Genomic DNA, 21097 nt, shown 5'->3' on the forward strand with positions numbered 1-21097 from the left:
GCTATTATTTATGTGGATAATTTGAGTCATGATATAGGTCTATATCTGGTAGTAAAGGCAAAGGTAAAGGTCATAGTCATTCTCATGTATGCTTATTCATTTGTTAAATCAAAAATAATTAATAATAACACATACCGGTACTTCCATGACCATTCACTTTTTCTTAACATTCTTTTTCATTTTTCATATTTTTAAAACAGGATTTTGTTTATTTTTTGTTTTTACATTTTTGTTATATGAAAAATATCCTCAATAAAGTCGTCACTTCATGAACTACATTTCTATTTGCTCAATTTTATTTATTTCAAAAGTGAAACGTTCCCAAAGCACAACATAATTTCAAAACTGCATTGACTGTAAACTCAAAATCGCAATAAGGGCGACAGAGATGTAAGTTGACCTACATCTCAAATAATGGGATGGTGGAATAGGCCTATATGCAGAAATAGCATCACAGATTTAGACACTATTAACTGTTGTTGGCCTTAGAGCTAAAAATGTTTAAGTTGAAGCAAATATTATAGTTCTGACCTACATTAGTGGTGTTAGACTGTTTGAAGTTGACATAGGCCTATTCATCATAGTTCAAAAATAATCTAGCCTACAATGACATTGGCTACAAATGAAATTTACCCACTATACTATCGGTCCTACACACGATTAGGCTATATTTCACAGGTAACATTTCATCTTGATAATCTTTTTTTTATTAAACATTTGCTTTTGATAATATTACCCTACTATTAGTGTTATTTTTGTTCTCATCTATTAGGCCCGTCATCTGTCCATATAGGACAGTGGTTCTCAACCAGTGGTCCGGGGACCATCAGTGGTCCTTGAGGGGGTTCCAGGTGGTCCTCAGCTAAATGATGGAGAGCATGGTAACCAAATGGACCCTTATATATAGATCTTTAACTCTTGAGAGTGTAAAATGAAACCAAATGGACAGTAATGCTCTCAAGACTTAAATTATTGTTAAACATCTGCAATACAAGAATTGTTATTTTGATCAATGTTGGAGTGTTATCTCTCCTATGGTAGGCTACCACATCAATACAGCATGGAATTGTGGACGAAATCGTATCCAACGACAAAAAAATATTCCAAGTCTTTGGGTTCTGAGAGTCTAAATCTCCCCAAATGGTGGTCCGTGGCTCAAATGCCAAATAAATAATGGACCTTGATGTGAAAAGGGCTGAAAACCACTGATATAGGATTATAGCCTATAGGTCTGGTCTCCAACATTAGGCGGCATGTAGGCACGGCGCGCGTTACGCGGCACGTGGCGCATATGTTTGAGACAGAGGTCATCAACTGCTTAAATAAACCCGTGTCTGTCTGGTCTACATATTATGCATTTTCAAAAACTCTGAATAGAATGGGGACAATGGAAGAAATGAAGGGGTGATACTCAATATGTCAGTAGTGCACAACCTCTCTCTCAGTATGGAAAGCAGGTGACCGATGATTAGGCTCTGCAAATAGACCCCCGCCGCTGCAACAAAAAAAAAGGCAAGCGGGGGGGAGCATTCATTCATCATTATGACATTTTTCGCATTTTGCATTAGCCTTATATAGTCACATTTTCACGGAAGACACCGGCTTAAGAATTTGTGTCGTGATGCAAAAAAATAATGGCGTACCAAAATTATTTTCCTTGCTCGTGGCCTTCATTGGCTGACATAACTCTAAATTAATATAACAGCGTCGAATATTTTATGAGGTGTTTTGGCCAACGACGGATGGTTGGAAACATAATTATGTCACACAATGACTAGACTATCATCATCTACGGGGTTTATCAACTTTTCGAGACTTCTCTGCTTGCTTTGCCTTTTGCCCCATCATAGGCTGTAGGCTAAATCATTGGTTCTCAAGGACCAGGGGGTCCCCAGCAAAATTAGTGAACAGGCTACTGCTTGACAATCATTTTTCAACCACATTTTATACTTTGGCTATTTTTGAATTATTTTGAAAAATATCGAAAATGTTTGGAACATTTTTTTTTTTTTTTTTTTTACATAAATCTTCTCTTCTGGGAAAACCTTTTCAGATGCGGGTTCGCGGCCAAATACATATAATTTTGGGGGGTCCTCGACATGAGAAAGTTTGAGAAGCACTGCTGTAAATAACCCATAGGCCTATATGTTTAGGTTCAAGTAGCCTAGGCTACTTGCCAGATAAGCAACATTCAACACAAGCCATATGACAAGCAAGATCCTTTACATTTGTTTTGGGACAGGTTAGGTAGGACAGCCGCTCAAAACAAAATACGCAATGCACTAAAATTGAGGGTGGGGGGGGGGGGGGGAAGAGAAAAAAAATCTAATTTATCCATGGAAATAGAGGTCTGTTCAAACATGGCGAAGCGTCACTAATGGAAGAAAGAGATGGATGCCTTATGATAATCAGGGGCACGTGCTGGGGTGAGAGAGCCTCACATCTGATAAAGCATATAGCCATGACCTTGCAGTAATATAACTATGGGCACATGTGCATTAAGGAGCTTTTTAACCTTTACCTTTTTTTGTTTTTTTTTTTGTTTCTTTATTAATTAATGTATTCTGTATTACGAATGTGCCTGTGTGTGTATGTGGGCCCATACGTTCCCTCTTTTTTGTTTATAGCCTCTGATGTTAAAGACTAGTTTGTAAACGAATCAGGAAAATGATAGGCCTGTGCGCTGTTAAGTGAACAGTAGGCCTACATTGGCACACTATAATTCACAAGCACACACACACACACGCACACGCACGCGCGCACACACACACACACACACACACACACACACACACACACACACACACACACACACACACACACACACACACACACACACTCGACAGATAGGGGAAAATGTCCCCTTCTAGCGTTGCCAGATTTTGCGAGAGAAATAAGCAGCCAGGTCGATGAAAACATGTCCAAAAGAAGCGACTAATAGGCCACTGCCACATGAGCGCTTGACCGGTTTGTAGCAGATCTACAAGCTCACAATGCGTCACAATGCAACACGTTGTGAGCTTGTAGATATGCAATTTTCAAATCAATCTTGAAATAAAATGTAGAATATTTTTGAAACATTCTAGCACAAATAATAGGCTACATATTAATTTGGGGGTCCATGACATGAAAATATTTGAGAACCACTGGTTTGAATAATAATTAAAACAATTGGAAGCAAGCCTAAATAGGCAAGTACACTTTAGAAACAAGCCCCCCCCAAAAAAGCAACCCGCAACTACCAATATTTACAAGCAACTTCACAGAAAGACAAGCCCAAAGTAGCTTATAATAAGTGGACATGGCAACACTGGTCCCGTTTCCTTTCTTCTCCTCCGTTGTCTCAGTGGCTTTATGTGTCTCTCTTCCATGGCCTTTCATTTGCATCCCATGAGGGGTTGGTTAGGTTAGGGCGTCCGTCCCCAGGGACGCACAGATAAGGGTCACCGGAGAGGAGAGGAGATCCCCTCGGGCTGCATGTTTCACGCAAACACAGACACGACACGTGCCGCCCGTCACCCCCCTTTCCCCCATGTCACCCATGACCCGCCACGCGCGCGCGCACACACACGTACACATGACAGTACACACACGTATGTACACACAAGTATGCACACACACACACACACACACACACACACACACACACACACAAAAACGGCCTACAGTTCAGATAACCCGAAACACTCACACATAAAGAAATAATAGCCTATATCGATATTGTTTGTAAAATAATAGGCTAACTTATCCTATAGGCTATGGTTAACCTTTACCTCGCAGCTAAACCTTAGCTCGCAAACCTATAATAACTTGAAACTAAGCTTCTTCAAATGAATACAACTTTTTAATATTGTGGTTCATTTTCCATAGTGGCCCATGTAGGCCTACATGGGAATGGGATACCGTATCTGTACAAATTATGGGTGCCACTGCCATTGGCAATTAGCCATACAAGATTGTCTGAAATATTTAATAGGCCTACATAGACCACTTGATTGAGAGATTCATTTCCCTACAGTGTTTCCATATTCTGCAACTGGGACTCTTAAACCCAGATAAATAACTAAGTCGAGAATACATCTCGTCAAGGTCGGAAAAGAACGGCAATAAATGATAGAATGTCGCCCCCGTGTGGCCATTACGTTGTATACACTCGAAATGAAAAGGGTAGAAGATGGCGGATGGTAGCTTATTTTGTTATTAGGTAGCAGCCTACCAATATACGGCAATAACGGCATTGTTATCTAATCCAAAATAATAGTAATCTACAATGGTGGCAAAAGGAAAGTAGTTGATTACTTGTTTGAATTCACAATAAACCCAACCAGAGACTTGCTATGATAGGGTCACAGCTTACACCAAAATTGTGCAGTGTTGCACTCAATAGTCATTAGTAAATTGCTAACACAAATGACTAATTTCTGCTATCAATTTACATCCATTTGTTCCTAACAAACCAGAAAACAGGTTATGGCAATCTTTTTGCTTAGTGTACCCTGCATATAAAGCATGGAGCTTGTATTTACCCCCAGCCATATGACCAAAACTGAACTGAGAAAACAAGGACTGACCCCACCCATATATGATATAAACTGTGTTCAGTCCACTGCAAGCAGATTATCACACAATCACAAAGAAAGGAAATCGATGTTAGTAAGGACAAAAAACCCACACTTTACATTGTGGAGCATCTTTATTATGCCACAGATAAAAGCCAGTAGTTTTGAAAGAGGACCTTGCGGGGTTTTTTTTTTTTTCCTTTTTCTTTTTTTTAAATCACCAACAATGACATTCTGCGAGGATGGTGTAGGCTGTGATTGTGATATTATAGTATGGTTGGTTGAGCAGTCAGAAATGATAAGGGATTGTAAATGGGGACAGGAGAAGGGGGGGGTAGACTGTTGAGGAAAAGTGGTTAGAAGTGCAAAGGATATTGGTGAGAATCAAGTCAGGCTGGGAAGTGGGTGGGTTCAATATGTAGGTAGGTTATCAGGAAATAAACATTCATTCCTTTACCCTTTTGGAGGGAGAAAAATAAAAAAGATTCAGAGACCCCAAAGAAAGAATGCACAGACACAGCATGACAAATTTAGCTTTACACAGTCAAACAAGGGGAATGCACACTGGTTCTGCTGAATATACCACATTTATTACTTTTGAACTGATTAATAGAAAGAGTGGGGGCAAGGCCACTCGCATTGCGGTCTTAAGAAAAATGAGGAGGGAGGAGGAAGAAAACTAAATGCAAAATAAAAAATAAAAAAAACAAGGAAGAAAGCAGCGCGGAAGCAACAATGATTTTAACTTTTTTTTCCCCAAGAGAAGGAAAACGAGAGCAAATAAGTCCAATGAAGACTGTTAGAGGGTCCAATTTGCACGCCATAGAAATTATACACAGAGCAAAGCTCATCAACTTAACATTCCCTCTTCTGCTTTCATTTTTGCCCCTCCCACCTTACCTTCTTCCTGTCCCCCTCCACCTCTACCTTCCAGAGGCACACACGCATACACACACAAACACACACTGCCCAACACAAAAAAAGAAAAAGGAACAGAGGGCCATTCTGAACATCTGCAGTTCTCCCTTCGTAACAAAGAGATGGAAGGCTTAGAAAGAAAAATTCCCGTCGACATCCACCTCTGTTGAACATCCACCGAGGAGGAAAGTCAGCGTCGTCCAAGTTTGTGGATTTGATCTCCGATAGAAGATAGGACAGGACGAGGGGGGCAGGCAGGGGGGTGGTTACAAAGAAAGAAGACAAACTGCCCATCTTGACTTGGGGCACTATGGTAGCCAGCACTACATAATTCTGCTAGATTTGCGTGTTTGCGTGAGAATTACAGACTTGCTCTTGAGACTGTAAAATCAGAAGTTGTTCCTTTCTTTTTTATGGAAAAGGAAAAGAAGCATATAAAGGAAAAAAAAACATATGTAGTGGAACGGGGTGGGGCAAAAAAGATTTTTCACCTAAGGATGCTATGCATTTAGTTGTAGTCCTATGAATAATTGTTTCCTTTTCTTTTTACTACAAGTTCGAAGTAAGTCTTTAAAGTCAAAAGAAATCAAGAAAGTCTTCATTTAGTTGTTTTTTTTGTCCTTGGTTAATTCTTCACCCCTATTAGAATTTCTTAGAGATCTGGATGTGATGGGGTGGGCAAGGGTAAAGGGGGGCCACTGCAGTCTTTTGTCCAAAGCTGTGTGTTACTTGACTCTTCCTTGGCGCTCCTAGGACAGACATATGGACAGAAAGAGAAAATAAATAAATATTTGAGAAGAGAAATCATATTTAACCCGACTAGAGGGGGTCCTCAGAGTTACTACAGGGGGCCGCCAAATCATTGTGTGATTTTTACATTAACCACTTGAACCCTATTCAGGTGGGAACATTAGCAGAAAACAGCAGATCTACAAGCTCACAATGTGTCACGCTGCGATGCGCTGTGAGCTTGTAGGCTATTTTTGGCAAGAGATTTGGTGTAGAGAGAAGATAAGAGTAGACCAAGTCCTCCATCTCTCTCTCCCGGTCTCTCGTCCCCCCCCCCCCCCCACCCAAATACACTCAATCACCCAAATCTCCCCTTCTTCAATGTCGTTTACACCTGCTTGTTTCTACTTGGCTTTGCAGCTTTTGCAGCTTCACATAACTCTTGTGCTGTGGTGAACAGTAGTGACTATAAAAACAAATACTTGATTTCGCAGTAGCATTTAGTAACATAACTCTTGATGGAACTTTGAACAAGTGAAATACACTGAATGCTTGATAACAACTCTTTGATGAGATTTAAAAACAGTGTTGGTCAGATGAAGTTAAAACTAAATTATGGTTAGATTCTGGCAGCTTGTGGTTAGGGACCAGGTGAGTTACCTGAAGCCGGTAATGACTCCTGTTGCTGGGGTTGCTGGGGTACGGTTCGCTGCCCTGGACCTCCACCTGCCAAAGCATATACAAGTAAAGTGTGAAGTAGTTGGCTTAATTAGGGATTCAAAAAAGGAAAATGAAATGTATTCAAATCAGTGTGTAATTATATACATAAAAGTATACATACACACACACACACACACACACACACACACAGTCTATAGTCATGTTGCAGAGGGTTTTGCATCAATGTGACAATTTAAGATTAATTTCACTAGTCACAATAGAAAGCTATATTTTAACTGACAGTTACAATTTAACAGACACGCCTATCCAGAGCGATGACAGTGCAAAGTTGGCATAAGTGTCATGGACCCTGGTCAACCAACTACAAGGTAAGTGGCAGTGCACCTGCAATGTTCTCAGTATGCAGACACCTACACCAACGAAGAATCTTTTCAAATGTTTAACAGCCCAACTTCATATTATATATTCATATCAAATACCTAGACATGCACATAATTAGTGATCTCACTTTGATGGTGACAATTTAAGCAATTACATGTGTAGACATGAATATGAAATTACCACACTTTCATGGAATTATGTCAGTGACAAAATAGATGAAACACTTCTTTTGGTTACACCTTGAGTCATCAGTTAGTTGCTTTCCATTGTGATTCTAAGGCTGTGTCCATCAAAGCATTTTTCCCAGCTGAAAATACAAGGCGCTGACCAATAGTCAAATGTATTTCAAAAATAAAAACACCAGTTGTGCACGGCTCAGAGCAGAATAAACGCTCAGCGCTTCATCACTCTGCCGGCGTTTCTAGCATAGCCTAAATACAGGGCGCTCCCATTGAAGACAAATCAAAACATACACTGCGCTCAGAAAAGACTAAAAGAAAAACACTTTCGTGGACACAGCCCATAACAGTTGACAATGTTAACACAAACGGGAGCAACAATATCAATATTATGTTCACCAAGAGTCAAAACCTCTTAATTGATAAGTTAACATGGTCTATATTTACATGTCTGTATAAGCCTCTAAAGATGTGAGCAACAGCACTCAATTTAATTGCAATGTTTACATTCCAATTACTAAGTAATTACTTAAGTTAAAATGTGTCAACACTAATCAAAACAGAGCTGTCTTTGCTAATCTGTAGAAATAGCCTACATAAAACACCAAAAATGTGTCAGGATACAGTCCAGGTCATTACTTTCTTCTCCCAACAAAACATGTGATCTTTGAGGCTGTCAGCAGTAACCATGTAGGGCTTTAAAGCATTCCCCCCCCTCTGGTACATTCATAACGTCAAGTGATGAAGGGAATGTTGAAGTCAAGATTGCCTGAACTATGGGGGAAAACGTATTTAATTTAAATACATTTTTTAAATAACTCTTTTTTACATCAAGCCGATTATGTTCAAGCTTGTTCGTGACTTTTAACACATACATTTAACACTTTCAAAGTACAAGTTGAAATGACAAGATGGTTGCAAGTCAGGGTGGGAAATTAACTTTTTTTGTCCATCAGGCACAATGACAAGCCTGTCCAAGATCACCGGGTTGACCTTGATGAAGGGTGAAATGCATTCGTTTTTATAATAAAGTTGGTTTTCTATTAGTACTGCAAGTGTTGCTGGAATTGGTTTCTGGAATGTTTTCCTGACTTCTTCCATGCACCTTGCTGGTGGATGAAGTTGTGCCAGAACCCCTACTTCAAAGAGAACAAACAACTAACAACCACAGACAAACTTTCCCATCACATTGCTGACAGCAGTTTCTCTCCCTGTTAACAACCCAGTGCTATTTTGTTAGCCTACTTTTCACTGTGCAAATCTCAAGGACAAAATGAAGAGGTGAAGCTCTGAAATGCGTAATACAGGCGTGCATGTCATCACTGTGCTAATTTTAAGTGAACTGTTCCCAACTAAACACTGACTGGAGAAAACTTGAGCTTCAACTCAATAAAATGACAAATATTTAGCATTTTGTAAATAACTTTTTTCCTCTTGGGTTGATGCTGGGAAGAAAAAAAATCACTTTCAAAATGACAAAAATAACTAAACACCTCAGAACAGAAAGAATAAAATAAAATGAAAAATAAACAAACTTTCAAGTAAACACATACTCGTACTATTCCTCAGGCAGGAAAGAAAGTAACATGGCCATAATTCATATGGATACATTCAATTAAGTTTATGATTATATGACCCACATCCCTAAATAAAAGGGTACATGGTATGTGAAAGCTTAACAACAAAACAGCTCAACTGTTCTCATGTATACAAGAGAAAATTTGCTAACGACTTTCCAGTTTAGTCCTTTGAGGCAGGAAAATACATGCAAGATTGAATATCACAATAGAACAAAAAAGAAACAAACATTAAACATTCTACTTTACACAATCATATGGAGTGCTAAAAGTTATGGTGTCACATTTCCCCATTATTCTTTGAAATGATAACAAAACCATGCACACACACACATCCCATATCACAGGCATCTCACATGGTACATCCCGTTCAAGGTGTAAAAACCAAAACAATATGTGTTATTTAATATGAATCAATAACCTCAAGGCAATAACATGTCATTACCTTTTTCACACACTCCTCCTCCTCCTGCCGCTTCTCGTAGTGGGAGAAGTCGTCGAAGATGGAGGTGGTGTGCTTGTATCCGGCGATGATCTTCAGCACTTGCCTGGCCTTGTCCAGCGGTACCTCCTGTGTGTCCCGAGAGTTGGTCACCGGCTTGTTCTCGTTGTTCTCCAGTCGGATGTGCCTCAACTGGCTGTTGGGAACGTCCTTAACGAAGATCCAGCGCACGTCAAAGCGCCCCTTCCACTTGTCCTGTGACCACACCCCGGCACACGTGTTGTAGTCCACGGGCGAGCGCATCTCTGCGACGCCACAGAAGTGACCGCTCCCGTTGACACTGAAGAGAAGGTAGAGAGGGCCCTTTCCGCCCAGCGAGCGGTACGCCGCGTCCAGCCTCTTGTTGCCGTGCTCCGTGCTGCACCAGATGTTGTACTTGATGGAACGGTGGATGTCATCCTCCGAGTAGCTCTTGATGATGAACACGCGGCCCTGCTTGGGGTTCCAGTCAAAGTCCTTGGGGTTATAATTGTTGACCATACGAAGTTTCTCCAACACCGGGTGAGGCTCTGTGGGGACCCCGGGAACCACTCCCACGCCGGAAGAGTTGGGAGGCGACTGGCCTGAACCAACACCAGTGTCCCCGAACCCGTTGGCCCGGTTTCGCGGTGGGACCCAGCGAGTCGGTTGAGAAGGTTGCTGCTGTTGGGCTGGGGGAGGAGGGGGACCCTGGGAGAGAGGAGGCTGCATCTGGGCCATACCTGGCTGCCCGTTAGGTGGTAGCTGATGCTGCCCCATCTGGGCAACAGAGGGTCCCAACTGTCCATTGCTGAGGGGCAGTTGTGGGGTCCCTCCTGCAGTGGCTCCAGGCTGAGGAGAGGCCTGATTGGGCGGCTGCCCGTTACTTGGGATTGGGGGCACCTGCTGAGGGGTGGCGGCTTTAGGCATGGTACCCTTGTTGTCCCAAGTGCCGATGTCCATGTTGTGTTTGATGGGCGGAGGAGGCAAGTTGGCGCCGGCCATGCCACCCTTGGTTTTCAGCTTAGGCTGAGGCTTGGCCGGCTTGCTGGCAATGTCCGCCCAGGACGCAGGCTTGGCGGGGGCAATAGAGACAGGGGGCATGATCGGTGGTCCTACAGATGATACGGGGCCAAGCGGACCCCCACCAGGCAAGCCAGAACCAACCACCTTAGGAGCCATGTCCCCACTACCACCAGGGGCAGCACCACCACCGATCTTAAGCCCTGCCATGCCCTGGTCAAGGCTGTTCATGCCAGGGGCCTTGTTGAGAGGCTCATTGGCAGCAGGGGCAAATGGAGACTGTCCATCAATCATGGCACCCCCGAGCGAGCTGGGGGCGTAGGCGTAGCTGCTGCTGTAGCCAGAGCTCTGCGGCGTGCCCGACTGTCCCTGAGAGCTGCTATTGCCCCATGCTGAGAAGTCGATGCCACCGGGGAAGAAGTTGAAACCATGCTGGCCCAGGAAAGGGTTGCTCCCCAGAGGCCCTGGCTGGCCAAACATAGCGTCCGGGAGGTAGTGGGGCTCCCCGTTGCTCAGCTGTCCATAAGAGGCCAGGTAAGGCATAGGGGGGTCCCCGCCCGTGGACCATGCTGCCTCGTTCAGGGAGTAGGAGAATCCTATGGAGGGGCTGTAGTAGCTGGGCATGTACGAGTCCGACATGGCCGTATAGGCATTGCTCTGGATGGAGAAAGAGATAACCCTTTAGTGACAAATAGTAAAAAAAAAAAAAAAAGCTGTCGCAAAGAACGAGGAAGCATAGTTTCCACACACACACAAGATAAGTAATCATCTGATAAAGAGATTAGGCAATGAACAGCAACACCTAAACACAAAAATCCATTAAAAACATGACGATTCATCTATCAAAGTTTAGATTCCCTAGTCACATCTAAGACTGTTTCTAGGATACATTCCAAAGTTTCTTTCTCGATCTGGCTAACCATCTGAGACAGAGTCTAAATGCAAACAAGTGAACTGTATTATGAGAAAACAAGTGCCACAGTCTCTTCAACAAAAGGATGCTGCATTCTATTGACTGGCAGAATATACAGGCTCCATTCTTTTCCATTATGGCCCACTTCTCAGCATGTCCCTTACTACAGAAGGGCATGCCATCTACTACACAGTACACGGGCAACAATCAAAGGCTGCAACAAGATAAAAGGCACCTATTAGTCTTCTAGCAGAGGAATTTCTTTGTTAAAAAAAGGTCATACCTACAAAGCCCTTGTAGGCAAATAATTTGTAAGGCTTATCGAAATTGGATGACAAACTTTTGTTCAACATTCATGGGGGGGGGGGGGGACTATTAAAGCAGGTCAATAAAGCGTCCAAAGGTATGCAGATGACACCAATGAGCTCAAACCATAACAACTGGGTGATTAACTGCAAAAGCTGTTCAACAGGCTTTGCCTCCTTTTCTTCAATATCTTTTTACATGGATCTGGTTATGTAGGAATGTGACAATAAAACAATTTAATAGCATAGGATGCATTTACACTGCAATTAACACTTAAGAGTAAAGTTGCTGATCCACTTTGGATTAGACTATTGTGTATAGTGGCCAGGCGAATTTAGCTAAAATGTTCCAGTCCAGACTCATTTAAACTACAAAGGTATGGTTAAGATTAAGTGTAAAGTCTGCAAGACAAATGTTGGCCCTAATCATGCACAATGTAATGCCAATTATTAAAAATGTACGTAATATTACCTAAAAACAAATATAAAAATAAAAATGTACTTAAGAGAGTATGACTATATACCCTGTACAGCTGGTGCATCGTACCTGTCTGGCCTGAGTATTCAGGTAAGGCTCGAACTCATCATCATTCAAAGTATCCTTTTGGGTCACAGCTCCGTTTTGCACTGAAGGAGAGAAAACATTCACGTGAACAGAGGTTAAAAACATTTCTTACAAGTCCAGTGACTAAATGTGCATTTGCTTGCTCGATCATTATTTATCACCATCACTACCAGCAGTCCTTAGTAATTATTCCCTTATGTCACAGGGGAGGCCACACAGCCAATGATGGTTAAGACAAACTAACTCGCATACACACTGCTCTAAACATGTGTTAATCACACAGCCTGATCTTGCACAAGATGATGAATCATCTCTTGTGATGGATAAACTGTTAACGGCAGTTGCTGGGACAGAGGGGGTCATTTCTGTGAACAGAATAAGATGTTCGAAACAGGTGCCTTCTTCATTTCAAACCACATTGTGTGTACAGATATGAATTTGTGTTGGGGGGAAAAAAGCATAGCAAACTAACCAACACCAAAGGCCAGGGGTATTCTCAGTCAACACTTAGATCAGTGGTTCTCAACCTGAGGGGGTTCCAGGTGGTCCCCAGCTAAATGATGGAGAGTTGGTAACCAAATGGACCCTTATGGATCTTTAACTCTCGTGTGTAAAATGAAACCTTAATTAAAAAAAAATTATTTTGATCAACGTTGGTCTGTTATCTCTCCAATGGTACCACATCAATACATCATGTTATTGTGGACAAAATCGTATCCAACGACAACAAAATATTCTAAGTTTTTGCCCTGAGAGTCTAAATCTCAGACCCAAATGCTGTGGCTCAAATGCCGAATAAATAATGGACCTTGATATGGAAAGGGTTGAAAACCACTGGTTTTGAGATGATGACCTGGAATTCCTTAAAAATCTTTTGGGATCCGCTATACCAGCCAGATGTTTTACCTTCGCACAGACTAGACAGCAAGCGCACTGAGCATAATGACACATCTCTTTGTTGTGAGAATACTCCTCTGGTCGGAATGGCAAATGAGCAAGTAAGCATTAAGAGGCTCATTTGGATACAGGAAAAAAGCATGTCGGAAGACGTGTCATTTTCAGGTTAAGTGTAGCAAACCAGCTAGCGCTAGCATGCTGGCTAACGACTTGGCTGCGAGCGCGAAGAATCCTTTCATATCGTGACGGACTTGGTTAGCTAGCTAGAGTCAAGACGCCAAGGATGGCTACGTGACGTCACAAACAATGGGAAGTGTTATGTATGTGTAGTTTATTTATGCTATTTGTTGATGGGTCCCCCAGACAGATACAGGAAAAACAACCCATTTTCAAAAAGGAAGCATTTTTCGGTTGACAATATGAACTTTCCAGTGGTGCAAAGTAACTAAGTTCATTTACTCAAGTACTGTACTTTAGTACACTTTTCAGGATTTTTTACTTTACTGGAGTGTTTTTCAAAACTTTTACTTCTACTCCACTACATCTCAGAGGCAAATATTGTACTTTTACTCCACTACAATTATTTGAAAACGTATTACTCGTTAGTTTGTAGATTTGAATTATAATTACAAAACATACCACTTCAGCCCTACGGTAAACTTTAGCTATTTGACTACATTGTATAAATAATGATACCTTGTGAAATGGGACCGTCTACATAATGCGTACTTTCTACTTTTGGTACTTTTAAGTACATTTTGATGCCAATACTTTTGTGCTTTTACTCAAGTACATTTTGATTACCACCGGACCTTTACTTGTAAACAGTATTCCAACCTTGCAGTATTGATACTTTAACTTAAGTAATAAATAAAAAAAATCGGTTGACCAATACGACCCTTTTTTTGTCAAGCGAAAGGCTCGAAACTAAAGGATAAACAATACATTTACTCAATGAGTCCGATGCACTTCCGTTATAGATGATGCTCGGAGTCGTGACATCACCGACGTATCCTTGTGGTATCATCGCATCTAGGTAGCTAGGTGACTGGGTTGCTAGGTTAGCAACCAATGTAAAATATTGACATTAGCGCCACACGGGAGGCTCAATCTGGTCCAAATGAAGGGCCAGGATCACATGCGAACGTTGTCAGTGCGCTACGAAGCGTTAACTAACACCAAAATAGAACAGGATGCTGGTTTGTGTCACGCTAAGGCATTTAAAAAGTAGCCCGCTAGCACGGAGCCATTTCGAGGCTCCCGACGAGAAGCTCACTAGCAGTGAGCGAGATGATGATGATGGGTGAAGGAGGAAAAACACATTACAGCACCGTCAAAAGCACACAGCAGTTAAGACTCAGGAGCAAACGAGTTTTTAAGGCGTTCAAACGTGAGCTTCCAACGGGGGATTGATTGGACTGTCGGCTAACTTAACTTGACATTAAAAGCGAAGGAAAGCCATCATCACGCAGGGGTTTTTCAAAGCGCTCCTTCCTCCAGTCACTCCGATCCGCACGCCAAAAAGATCCGCATTCAGTCAACCCCCCCCCCCAAGTTAGAGCCGCTGGCTCTCAAGATTTGTTTCTTACCTTTATTTGCTTGGCCTTTCGGTCTCTGGATTGGGTCCAAGTGATTCATGAAGGTTTGATTTATGAGAAGAGAGGAAGGGAAAAATATGATGAAAACAGTGTATTTCACCAGTCCCCCTTGTTTTAGCAGGTGGTCAGGCCTACTGCACTGCCTGGTGTCTGTGTGAACTCTCCTCGCTATACTAGCTCGTCTCGATGCTCGTTAAATGTTCACAAAGTGCCTCTCTTTACCTGTTCAAGAAGGCTGCTGGCTGACATGTCTTTCTTTCCCTGGAGCCTGTGTTAACTCTATGTGTTTCTAATTGAAAGCGGCGGGGTGTAGAAGAGGATGTCTATGTTTTAATTGAAGAGTTTTAGCCCCTCTCTCTGGTTTCTACACAATGGCGGGCTGCAGTTAGTTCGCTCTCAGCAGCAGCGCTGACAGTCTTCTCAACATGGCTGGGCGGCCCTCCGTCAGTGTTGCCAGGTTTTGTGAGAGAAATAAGCGGTGGTCTAGGAAAACAAGCCCAAAAGAAGCAACTTAAAGGACGACTTCACCTATTTTCAACCTATTTTCATATACTTGGTCCTAACCTATGCTCATGATAAAATGGTATAATTTTTTCCTACTCGGTCTGTGTCTCATAGGAGGGCTGTGGACACTTCAGGAACCTGTCTGCGTCTACCAGTCATCGTTAGGCAGGTTTTTTTTCTAACAAGATTTTACATTTATTATTTTCTTTTTATTAACACCATTATGGCATGCTAACTTTCCAGGAATAGAAAGCCTGCAGTTGCTATCAGCTTGGATTCCCCATCGAAGATGTCACTGGTAGGTGGGTTTCTGAACTGTCCACTCCACAGCCCTCCTCTGAGACACAGAGTGAGTAGACAAAAATGGTACATTATAATGAGCATTGGTGAGGCCCAATTATATGAAGATAGGCTGAAAATGGGTGAAGTAAAAATGTTAAGGTCACATGAGCACTTTAAACCTATGTGCTTTAAACCTACAAGCTCACAACGCATCGCTTCGTGATGCGTTGGAGCTTGTAGATCTGCTATTTTCAAAAACTCTTGCAATAAAATTTGGAATATAAGTAACACAAATGCTCCCAAAACATTACACACAAAACATTTTCCTGAAAATATTAGAGAACCACTGGTTTAAAGAATATTTTTCAAATTGGAAGCAAGCCTAAATAAGCAAGTACACTTTAGAAACAAGCCCCAAAAAAACGCAACCCGCAAACATTTTTTTTTTTTACAAGCAACTTTACAGAAAAAGAAGCCCAAAGTCGCTTATATTAAGCCGACATGGCAACACTGGTGGCCCTCCGTCTGCCGATGAGGACATTTATCTACCATGGACATGCGCCCCGCCATGGCACGGAGGAACCTGGAGGTACCCCTGGATGGAGGTGGGCTCTACGGCTGTAACTTTTGCAGCAATTTCGTAATTTCAGTCACTTCTAACTTTTTCATCTCAAGGACCCCCAAATTGATTCGTAGGCTATTTGGCCGCGGATCCCCCATCAGAAATGTTTTGTGCCAGGGACCCCTAGAAGAGAAGATTCATGTTAACAAAAAAATCAAAAATACACAACATTTTCCAAATATTTTCAATACTTTTCAAAAAATCTTCTGACTCGCTGTGAGCTTGTGTATCTGCTATTTTTTTAATAGCCAACGTATAAATGGATAAAGTGATTAAAAATTATGGAGAAGCTATAATAACTACTTTTGCTGGGGACCCCCTGCCCCCCCCCCCCCCCCCCCAAGTCCCCAGACCCCACTCTGAGAACCAATGATTTATGCGTATGGTTTTGTATTATTATATATATTTTTTAAATAATGTTGTTTTTTCTTTTAGTTATGGATGCCAATGCCATGTAGAAGTTTAGAGGCCTTGGTCTTTATTTATTCTTTCTCTTCTTTTTCTTTTTTATTGTCTGAGATTGAATGTTTGTTTTTATGATATGTCGTATATACTCATTTATATTTATTTACGATTTGTCTTTATTTGCTATACTTTGCTATGATTTTACATTTTAACTTAACCAGCTGGACTGCAGAAGAAACATTTCAATACATTTTGGTTCATTTGAATTCATTTACGTTAATTGTTCATATTGTCCAAAAAAGAAAGGAGGATGAAGAATTCTTAAAGGCCCAATCCGGGATTGTTTTGAATATAAATAATACATTTGGTTTATATTGAATGACATTCTTAAATAGTTGGATTTTCTAAATGTACGTTTGATAAACCTGATTCTGATTCTTTGATTGATTGATTGATTGATTACTCAGAAACTACTGTATTAGCAGTTTGCAAAAAAAAGTACAGGAAAAGTACCAATTAAAACTTCCCAAAATAGATGCCTTTCAAAATAATTATGTGTCGTCTAAAGTTAATTCTATATCAGGAAAGGAGCTGATCTACCTGATTAGATCTACCTACAGTAGTTGGTTCGACAACCCACAAAAAAGGCTACATATTTTTGATATACTTTGCTAGCTCTGTCTGCAAGGTATATGACCTTATGTGACCTTATTCCTTATGGAAATGAAAATAACATAAGTTTATTTGTTATGTTATTGATCACTGTAACAAAAGTTTACTTTGTTGTGGATCAATTAAGTCTCAAATATTGAACCCAGAGGTCCGTGATTCTCATCTGAGAAGTAATCAATTAACAGCCTTGAGCAAGTTTAACACTGAACTTCAGTTTTCAACTTTAATTATAAATGCAACAGTAATTCTAAGCAAGAGATTATACTTAGCTAGCTCTAGTCCATAGCGTTATACTTAGCCTACAATTTTGCAATTAAACATTTATTTAGGATGAATTCCAAATAATGTGAAGCATTACAAAGTAGAGAGAAACTCTGTCAGAAAGGGACAGTGTAGTGAGTCATTAATAATTATAGAAGTCTAAGAGTGTTTAGAAAAACACATTCAGATCCAAACGTTCATTTCCCCCATTTGAGATGGATCCAGCGTGAAATGATCTTTCTGGCTTTCTTTGTTTATGCCATTCTATGTTTATGCCACATGATGGCCTCCTAGTCACTGTCATGAGTTTATATATAAGGTCAGTTCAAGACTGGCCTGTGTGTGCTTTTCTGTGGTGTGTGATTACATACATCACATGCTTACCCATTGCCTCAATTTATCTTGCGTTGTATTCAAACATATTACATAATACATTACAGATTATTCAAACACATTACACCCCCACCCACCCACACATGCACACGCACGCACACACACATGTGTGCGCATTTGTACATATGTGCATGTGTTATTTGTGTTTGTCTATGGATTTGTAACACACAAATACAACAAAACAGGGCCTCTTTTTCTGTTACTTCCTCAGTTTGAAATTATATTTGAGTATCTCTTTGAACAAAGGTAAAATGTCTCCATTAGCATTTAGTTTAGACACACCTTTCAAGTTAGCCTGTTACAAAACTGAAACTGCTATCCACAATTACGTCTTGCTTTAATTAGAGACAAATCACGTTCAAGTTCCCTAAGCCAGCCTATCAGAGAGCTAAAAGTTGACATCATGCATTGCTGAGGGGGGTTAAATGACAAATGCCTCTCCAGTCACTTATCGTTTTTCAGAGCCAGCCACGGGATGGTCAGATGGCATGTGAGCGACGGGCATCTAAGAAGACAAGACGTGCTAGGAATAACCCTTCCCATACACACACATACACACACAGCAACAGACAGACAACCACACGTATACACAGCAGCACATATACCTACACACACTATGCCGCCCCCCAAGGGAGGGCCATCATCATGGGGAATGGAGTGATGTGTAGGTCATGAAGTTCCTTCAACAGGTGGGTATTATATTTAAAATTCATCTACACAACTCCGAAAAGTGTCTACCAATCAAAAATTATCTTACCAGAAACAATGAGCAGACCTAAGCCTGATTTATACTTTGTTGTATCTCTCCTAGAAGTGTTTCTGAAAGAAAGAATTGAAATGGATGAAATGGGTATAAGACTAAATCAGCTAGACTTGCTCAATGCAATTTATGAATAGCCTACCACCGATAGGTAGCAACGGAAAAGCAGTAGCAGTGACAAGATATTTGACTTGTGAAACATGCCCAGGACAGTAGCATGGCATGCATGTATCATATTCCTCCTTTCAACTCTCAATCATTTTTGGGTGCTTGACTTTTTTCCCAGGGGCTTGTTGACTGTAGCGGATTGGACAGGTGGCGTAGCATGGAGAAGAGATGGCCATTTACCAGCCAATAAAAATAGCTGTGGTCTCCATGATCTCACCGATGAGTAAATCATGGTCCGAGTTCTCCTGACTGCAATGGGAGAACTAAAGAGTGAACAGTAGAGAGAGGTGGTGACTGTTGTGGTATTTGACAGTTCTGTGGTTCTAATATGTGTCTGGCTTTTTTAGTTTTTCCTCATGCGATCAGCTTATCACTTTTTAATTCTTAAATATTCCCATCCTTTGTGTACCACTGTAGCTGTGACACCCATGTGAAGAGCACCCTGGAGATTCAAAGGCATCTAAATTTACACACCGAGGCCAGAGAAAGATCCATTTAAAAAAAAAGTCAACTACCCATAACACCGCCATCTTCAACCCGCCACTGCAGGATATAGTCACTAGCTGGGGTGTGCGATCTAAAGTCGGAGTGTGATCTCACTTCATACCTGGCATTCTGTGGCCACAACACCATGCGGCCAATGTGGAACTCGATCACTCGTAAATCTTCCCTGTTTGACCATGTGACATGCCACATTTGTGATTCTGCCCTCCACCATCCAACCCCCCCCCCCCCCCCCCCGCCCGCTGCCACCCATGGTGCCCCTCTAACGTTACTCCACAGCCCCCTCTGGCACACTGGACTAGGAATGTCAGGGAGGATGGTGACAATCCCTCATATGCAGCGTGGCATGTGTACGTGTTTTTTATGCATTTGTGCACTTCTATGTGACTGGGTATATGTAAGTGTGTGTGTGTGTGTATGTGTGTGTGTGTGTGTGTGTGTGTGTGTGTGTGTGTGTGTGTGTGTGTGTGTGTGTGTGTGTGTGTGTGTGTGTGTGTGTGTGTGTGTGTGTGTGTGTGTGTGTGTGTGTGTGTGTGTGTGTGTGTGTATGTGCGCGTGTGTACGTGTGTACGTGTGTGTGTGTGTGTGTGTGTGTATGTATGTATGTATAACTCCAGTGACCCACCGGTAATGTGGCGGTGGGGCATGCTCAGCAATAGGATGTCAGGAATGTGGCACTCGTCAGCCTCTCAGAGGATGCTGTTAATTCACATACTGTCCATTTTAGAGAGTTAGCCTTTAATAAACATTGACTGAACGTGTAATGCCGGTGTAGTGTGGAATATACACCGGTGTACACCACAGTTTATAAACATACAAAATACAATATGTGTAATGTATTGAAAACCTGTGAAATGTGTTCCCCTTAAACCATTACCACCCAAAGAGTCCCAGAAGAAAGACAGAAAGAAAGAAAGAAGATACTTTTATTTATCCTACGGGGTAAATTCAGTTGCCAATGGCAGTACAGCATAAGAAGCAGAGCAGATACAGTACGTAAAAAAGGAACAGTATCAATGCAGTATCAGTACAGTATAGATATAGAGTAGAAGAATACAGTATCATTATAAAATTGTCATGAAAAGGGACATAGGGACAGCAACAGATGCAGACAAACCTCCAACTTAGACCAAGAACAAAAACAAATATTTTTACATATTTTTATGCCTACAGTATATATAGACCAGAGCAAAAAAGCACCAGAGTTTCTGGGCATGAGTGAAGGATATTAGACTATGGGCTGAGCAGAGCGACCACGTGCTTAGTTGTATAACCTCATGGCTACCGGCAAGAAGGACAGGCCAAGTCTATTGTTCTAATGCCAGGGAAGAAAGAAAGAAAGAAAAACAAAACAACGAAACAAAGGGGGAGAAGGGATGCTCATTTTTAATAATGACACATGACGTTCAAGTCAAGACTCAATGCTTTGTGTCTATGAGCTAGTATTCAGTCTAATATCCAGTAATCATTAACAGACACATAGCCTGTTATATTAGCAGTTGTATTTAATATTAGCACTGAAGAGCTGTCTGTTGGTTTCTGGATTTGAGTTCTCGTTGCTCTGTAACCTCTGCTCTTAATGGGGACATTAACCATGAGTGAGTTGTCTCATGGAGAGTATAACTGTACACTTGTACATTGTATCACTGACGATTTATCACCAACATTTGTAGAGGCGTAGGACCAAACATGTCCACATGTGGGCCATTGTGTGTGTGTGTGTGTGTGTGTGTGTGTGTGT

The 21097-nt window shown here is 41.5% G+C and overlaps 1 protein-coding gene across 1 annotated transcript; it reads right to left on the bottom strand.

Annotated features, from left to right (window-relative positions):
• Positions 1–5127: 5127 nt before the first annotated feature.
• Positions 5128–15246, bottom strand: ythdf2 (YTH N6-methyladenosine RNA binding protein F2). Its single transcript, XM_080414705.1, has 6 exons — positions 15008–15246; positions 14777–14801; positions 12273–12352; positions 9470–11164; positions 6867–6932; positions 5128–6226 (listed from the first exon to the last, which is right to left on the bottom strand). The coding sequence occupies exons 1-6, from the start codon at positions 15032–15034 to the stop codon at positions 6203–6205; spliced, it is 1917 nt and encodes a 638-aa protein (XP_080270831.1). The 5' UTR covers positions 15035–15246; the 3' UTR covers positions 5128–6202.
• Between the last annotated feature and the right edge of the window lie 5851 nt (positions 15247–21097).

Source organism: Gymnoscopelus braueri (genome assembly GCF_963280865.1).
Source record: "Gymnoscopelus braueri genome assembly, chromosome: 19".
NCBI classification, from domain to species: domain Eukaryota; kingdom Metazoa; phylum Chordata; class Actinopteri; order Myctophiformes; family Myctophidae; genus Gymnoscopelus; species Gymnoscopelus braueri.

What these genes read in the sequence shown, in the direction of transcription:
- ythdf2 (XM_080414705.1), bottom strand. Translation starts at nt 15,034, where the DNA reads ATGTCAGCCAGCAGCCTTCTTGAACAG. An exon ending in CCAGCAGCCTTCTTGAACAG is followed by an intron (nt 14,802 to 15,007) that starts GTAAAGAGAGGC and finishes GACCCAATCCAG; the next exon opens with AGACCGAAAGGCCAAGCAAA. An exon ending in GGAGTCATTACCGGCTTCAG is followed by an intron (nt 6,227 to 6,866) that starts GTAACTCACCTG and finishes TGTCTGTCCTAG; the next exon opens with GAGCGCCAAGGAAGAGTCAA.